This window comes from Chinchilla lanigera, unplaced genomic scaffold, assembly GCF_000276665.1.
Source record: "Chinchilla lanigera isolate Chin_1 unplaced genomic scaffold, ChiLan1.0 scaffold00006, whole genome shotgun sequence".
In the NCBI taxonomy this organism is placed as follows: Eukaryota; Metazoa; Chordata; class Mammalia; order Rodentia; family Chinchillidae; genus Chinchilla; species Chinchilla lanigera.
The window spans coordinates 28677751-28684735 of NW_004955407.1; the positions used below are offsets into that span (position 1 = coordinate 28677751).

Below are 6985 nucleotides of genomic sequence, written 5' to 3' on the forward strand. Positions count from 1 at the left end.
CCGGAGAAAAACCAAAAAACCAAAAAAAAAAAAAAAAAAAAAAAAAACAAACAAATACATGAGGTCTTCATTTTCTAATGCTTTTAGTTTGTTTCTCCAGCTTTTTGTAGTTTTTATTGTAGAAGCCTTTTGTCTCCGTGATTGAGTCCTAGATATTTGATTTTTTTGAAGTTATTGTGAATGGAATTATTATCCTGATTTCTCTCTCGGTAGGCTCATTGGTATCTAGGAATGCCATTTTTTTCAAACTTTATTTTATGAAAAATGAAAATTTCCTAACAGAAGAATAGGATAAAAATAATGTGCTATGTGCTGTTATCTTCAAAGTATTTACTCAGAGTACCAGACAGAAATCAAAAAGTAATGAGCAGACGAGTTAAAAAATTTCCGAGATGAGACTTAATTCAGACGAAATCCCGTGTCTTTTCAGGTTGCTGACGGTTAGAAGCATGCTTTCCGCTGCACTTCCCGACACCGCTTCTGTGCAGGATGTCTCTGAGTGAGAACGCGGTGTTTGCCTACGAGTCTTCAGTGCACAGCACCAACGTCTTGCTCAGCCTCAATGAGCAGCGGAAGAAGGATGTGCTGTGCGATGCCACTGTCTTCGTGGAGGGCCAGCGCTTCCGTGCCCACCGCTCGGTGCTGGCAGCGTGCAGCAGTTACTTCCATTCGAGAATCGTAGGCCAGGCTGACGCGGAGCTTAATATCACTCTTCCGGAAGAGGTGAGCGGTCCACCTTTCTTGTGATTGTCATTTAATTTTATTCAAACATTTCTTGGTTTATGAAGTTAAAAGTAAAGCAGTCTCCCAGTCAGGTGACTGGGGAACATTTCTTAGTTTCTTAGCAGCAAGCCATTTGTTTGTCTTTTTTCACGGTAGTGGTTACATTCATATGTAAAATCATTAATTTTGGATGTCGATATTTATTGAGCAGTGGAATTGAGTCCCACTGTTAAATTATTTTTAATAAAGTGACTTAAGCCAGGGTGCACCTAGTGTGTTAAACATTTTGAAAAGTCTTGGCTGAAAGATGGTGCTGTGTGACTTTTCCTCTGAACCTTGTCCTGTGATGGGCAGCTGTAACTGGGTTTAGGGCTCTGTAAATCATTTCCCAAGATATTCGCCTATGCAAAGTAGGTGCTCCATAAGGATTTTCTTCCTTCCTTCTTACCTGAGAGTATTTGTATGTTTTGGTAGAAGAAAGAAATTGTGCCTTATTTATGGAGCCTTGGTTGTACATATATCTTTTCTCCTAGGTTATTGTGGAGCTCAAGCTCATAAATATTTACATCTTTGTTAACGTCCTGACTCCAAGAGATCTCTCTCTTGGGCAGAGGAGTGCTGGTTACGCTGACTCTTACTCAGACAGTTTGCTTTATTTAGTTGCTAATGGCTAGCAGAGTGTCAAGTCTGTGCATTTGGGGCCCAGAAGTGTTTAAGGGTAATATGGAGTGTGTGGAACTTCTGTGTCTGACCTATCTGTGTGAGATGTTCCCTGCTGGATACCGTTAGGTAAATTATGAACTAAATTAGGGTGTAGCTTGTTGTTAGCTATGCATAGTTCCATGAAATTTTGACTGTGTTTTGGGAGTGAATAGGTTATCATTTCTGTGGCAGGGATCAGAGTGAAGGAGGGAATACCAAGAAGTGACCAAGGTCGGTTGTAGACTAGCCATTGATTTTGCAAAGGAACACAAATCATAATGGAGACATACTCATTATTATGGTTCATATTTTCGAATTACTGAATGAGTCTTTCCAACTAGAACAAAGTGTAACTCAGGCGTTTGTGAGGAGAGATACATGTGTGCATGTATGTTATGTATTCTAATTTCAAGTATAAATCTTAAATTTTCAAACATTTGAGGTCTTTTATCAGAGTAACAGGTTGAAAACACTGTTATATAACCTACTAGTTTAAAATTCTTTTTTGGTATTTTAACTTATTTTAGAAAATTTTAATTGAAATCTTGGTAAGTAGTTATAAATACCTACACAGCTATAAAAAATAATGCAGAGTTCCCAGTTTGACCAGTATCCTCTGGTGGTGACATTTTGAAAAGAATACTGTATAATGTTACAGCTGGATATGGATGTTGATGCAGCCCACTTAGGGTATTCAGATTGCTGTCATTTTACTTGCTCTTATTTCTGTGTGTATTTATTAGTTTTACAATTTTCTTCCCTGTGGCGGTTCTTCTGTGTTCCACAGTTAAAATACTGAACAGTTGCCTTAACTAAGGATCCTGGCTGTTGGCCGTTTGTAATTATGTCTGCTTCTTCCCACCCTTGTCCCGTACTCCCTGAAGATCTTTCTACCCTTGATTGTCACCAGCCACTAACCTTCCTTTTTCTAAAGTTTTCTCTTTTTAGAAATGTTATGTAAATGGACTTAAGTATGTAACCTTTTGGGATTGACTTTTTCCACCTAGCACAGTTCCTTTGAGATTTATCCAGGAGTTGTGTATCAATAGTGTGTTCCTTTTTATTGCTGAGTAGTAGTCAATAATATTAATGGATCACTGGGGTTTTTTTGGTTTTAACATTTTATATATTGAAGGAGATGAAGCTATTTGCAGTTTTTGACTATACCAAATAAAGTTGCTGTGAACATTTGTGTACAGCTTTTTGTGTGAACATAAGTTTTCATTTCTTAGGGAGGATGAGGAGTGCTATTGCGGGTCATATGGCAGCTGTATTTTAGTTTTATATGAAAGCACCGAACTGTTATTCAAAGTGTCTGTGCCATTTCACGTTCCCACTGGCACTATGCGAGTGATCCATTTTCTCTGTGTAGCATTTGGCGGTATCACTATTTTTATTTTAGCCATTTAAAAGTTAAATATCCAAAGCTTAGCCTGAGTTTTAAAAAGTCACAAATTAAATTAAAAATATTTGGTCATTCCTATAGAAACTCAGTGTTTTAAAATAATTTTGTCAAGTAACCCAGAAGAAAACTTTCTCTGCATTAGAGCAGGTTCCATTTGCCGCTCCTCTTGAAGAGGCAGGTGCCCTGTGCAGGTTTCTGCCTGAAGCTTCGTCTTGTAGAATCCATGCAGAAATAGTACTGAGATGTGACTTTCAGAACTTCACCTAGATCACTTTCAAAATCTGGGCCTTTTAAAATTTTATTACTAGAAATTTTTGGCATGAGATGCAGTACTTACCTTACTGTGCATGAATCAAGAGTTCTTTGTGTTTTACTTGTTTTTATCTTTAAAAATTTTAGTTTCATAGTTTGTAGCAGTTGGGTTGCTTGGCCATATGGAGCTGGCCTAGGAGTGGGTACCTGACACTTCCTGTGCATAGGTTGTGCATGGAGTCCATACTCCTTCATTTCGTAGATAGTTATTTTATTTCCCCTATCATGGGAAAATTGTCTAGATCATGTGAATAAACCGTAGCTCATATATGATTAACAGTGGGGTCTATAAAGCGGATGGCATATTTGGCTAGGGTGTGATAAGCATGTGCATCTAGCCTTCCTTACTTTTATATTTCCTAGAAGAATATTTTTCTTAATACCTGTTTTATAATTGTTACAAATATGTTATATATCTCTCTATTCCCTTTCTGCTTCTCTTGTCACCTACTAGAGAGCTTTCAAGTAATGTTATTTTTATTCTGTATTTTAACAGGTGACAGTTAAAGGATTTGAACCTTTAATTCAGTTTGCCTATACTGCTAAACTCATTTTAAGTAAAGACAATGTGGATGAAGTATGCAAGTGTGTGGAATTTTTAAGCGTACACAATATTGAGGAATCCTGCTTTCAGTTTCTCAAGTACAAGTTTTTAGACTCCACTGCAGACCAGCAGGAATGCCCAAGAAAAAAGTGCTTTCCATCACATTGTCAGAAAACAGACCTTAAGTTTTCACTTTCAGACCAGAAGGATCTAGAGATTGATGAAGTTGAGGAATTTCTAGAAGATAAAAATGTTCAGACTCCTCATTGTAAACTCCAGAGGTATCAAGAAAATGTAAAAACATCACCTCCCCTACAAGACAGCGCCAGCCAAACGTGTGAATCCATGTGCATGGAGAAGAATGCTGCTCTGGCTTTGCCGTCTTTATGCCCCAAATACAGAAAGTTCCAAAAGGCATTTGGAACTGACAGAGGCCGCGCTGTGGAATCCGGCATCAAAGATGTTCAGGCTTCTTCTGTTCAGTCAAGTGAGACATCTGAAAATGAATGTTTGGGGAGCGTCCAGGATTGTGCAGATTTGCAGGTGATTCTGAAATGTGAAGAAAGTAAGTTGCCAGTGGAAGAGACAGCAAAGAAGAAAGAGCCTGCTTTTCAGGTTTCAACAGAAAAAGCAGAAGGGACTGCTTTCCCCCACAGTTCTGCAGACCCGCACGGGCTCTACTCTCTGTCTCTTTTACACACGTATGACCAATACAGCGACTTGAGTTTTGCTGGTATGCAGGGCGCAGCAGTGAAAACAGAAAAACCTTTGTCAGGTACAGGTGTTCCAGAAGAGAAAGCATTTGCTGAAAGTCAAGATTTACCTTTGAAAGATGACTCAGGCCCCAAGGAAGACGGCAGCCTTGCATCCAGCGATCGGAGTAGCGTGGAGCGAGAAGTAGCAGAGCACCTAGCAAAAGGCTTCTGGAGTGACATCTGCAGCACGGATTCCCCTTGCCAAATGCAGTTATCACCTGCTGTGGCCAAAGATGGCTCAGAACAGATCTACTCTCAGAAACGGTCTGAGTGTCCCTGGTTAGGTATCAGGATCAGTGAGAGCCCAGAGCCTGGTCAGAGGACTTTTACAACGTTAAGTTCTGTCAACTGCCCTTTTATGAGCACTCTGAGTACCGAAGGGTGTCCAAGCAATTTGGAAATCGGAAACGACAGTTACGTTTCAGAGCAGCAGGAACCTTGTCCGTATGCTTGTGTGATTAGCTTGGGCGATGACTCAGAGACAGACACAGAAGGCGACAGTGAATCCTGCTCAGCCAGAGAACAGGAATGTGAGGTGAGCAGGGGTATATTCCTAATTCATCGTCGTAGCAACCATTAATCAGGATTTACTGAGACCGCTCCCACTGCACCACTAGGGATATGAGCAGGCTCAGGCAGGGAGGAGGAACTCACACACTATTAGTTACAGGACCATGTGACAAATACCAGAAGAATGAGATGCAGTTTGAAAGATGTCTGGGTTCATATATTTTAAGTAGGTTTGTTTCTATCAACCATGGAGTAGATTCACACACTGGCTGTATAACTGTGTAAGTCAAATGTTTCCCAAGAGGAAAAAGAATGATAATTCCTTCATCATTACTGGATGACTCCTGGTAAAATGTATCATATATTCAGCATTACTCATTGCCACAAGGACCTCTGGACCTGGGATTATTCACTGAGCCATTGTTTGGCAGTGACTAATCGTAGAAATGTGGCTTCTAACATAAAGTTTTCTTGGACCTGATTTTTCATGACCATTGCTTTTTTTCTTTCTTTTTTCCTTTAACCCCACCCTCTTTTTCCTTCAGCCATGTTAACTTTTAGTTAAACAAATACCTTAACTGAATGAGTTACATGTAGCTAGTATGTTATTAATTATACCAAACTTGACCTGTGTACTCTGTATATAAAAGTTTGTGATTAGTAGCTACTTTTTATAAAATATTAAAATATATCCCATATAAGCACCTGTTCTCTTTTTAACATGTTCCCACTAGCTTGAACCATTGGTGGTACATGTATGACCATCTCATTGGTACAAATGGATTTAATCGCATTCATCAGTCTTCTTACTAATAATACTAATAAACTACTCGATGTCATGCATGTACCACCGGTGGTTCAAGCCGCCCAGCAGCGAAGACATGTGAATTAACAGCCCTGTCGTGAATCTGGTTTTTAAAAATTGCAGTTTTGTTTAGTTTTCTGAAGTTGAATTTTCTCTTTATAGCTGGAACTTATACTTTCTTTTTACAATTTTTAAAAAGCTTACCACATTTTTTCTTTCTTTGCACTTTCTTGTTTTATTGTGAGAATGTGAAAACTACCCTTGTAACAAAATTTTAAGTGTACAATACAGGGTTAACTACAGGCACAATATTGTATAGCAGGCCACTAGAACTTACTTAAATGAAACTTTGTTCATTGAAAGGTAACTCCTTGTTTCCCTCTTCCAGCCCCTGTAGCACCATTCCATTTTGTCTCTAGGAATTTGACTATTTTTCGTAGTTCTCATTTGTGGGCCTCATTCTTGGGATCATGTAGTTTTTTTATTTGGCCTATTTCAGTTAGTGTAATGTTCTCCGGGTTCACCTGTACTGTTAGAAGATGCCAGATTTCTTTCTTTTTATAAGACAGAGTAGTAGGCTATTGTGATAGACACCACATTTTCTTTATTCATTTGTGCCTGGATATTCAGTTTATTTCTATATTGTGGTTATTGTGAACAATGCTTCCGTGAATATAGAAGAGCAAATATCCTCTGAGATACTGATTGCGATTCCAAACCTAGTGTGGGGTTCCTAGATCATATGGTGGTTTTATGTTTCAGTTTTTGAGAAGCTTTCATACTGTTTTCTTTAGCAGTTGCACTGTTTTACGCTACTGATAATTACTGTTCATTTTTAATTTTTTTAAATTTTTTGGTACTGAGAATCGAACTCAAGGCCTTGTGCTTGCCAGGCAGGTGCTACGCTGGCTTTTACACTGATCCAGTGTACAAAGATCACATTGAGTTGCATCCCTGGCCTTTACACTACTACGAGTGTAGAAAGATTCTAGTTTTTCCACATTTCATTCTTCAGCTTTTTCTTTGGTTTTGTAGCTAGCTATTAGATGACGTAAGTTTGAAAGCAGCTGTTTCTTTTTTCTCTGGAAGTAGATTGGTGATTTAATTTAAAAATAATATGTAGATATTTTTAATTTAGTAATAACATGTAGATATTTACATCTGTGTATTTATATGACATTATAAATTATTTAAAATTATACTGTAAAAAAATGTCAAAAGTAACATCA

The 6985-nt window shown here is 38.4% G+C and overlaps 1 protein-coding gene across 1 annotated transcript in view; it reads left to right on the forward strand.

The window, feature by feature from the left end:
* Nucleotides 1-430: 430 nt before the first annotated feature.
* The window catches only part of Bach1 (BTB and CNC homology 1, basic leucine zipper transcription factor 1), a 22935-nt gene continuing 16380 nt past the window's right edge, over nt 431-6985 (forward strand). The window contains exons 1-2 of the mRNA XM_013504068.1: nt 431-723; nt 3639-4976. Coding sequence (XP_013359522.1) covers nt 490-723; nt 3639-4976 — 1572 coding nt within the window. The 5' untranslated portion in view covers nt 431-489. The remainder of the gene's footprint in view (nt 724-3638; nt 4977-6985) is intronic.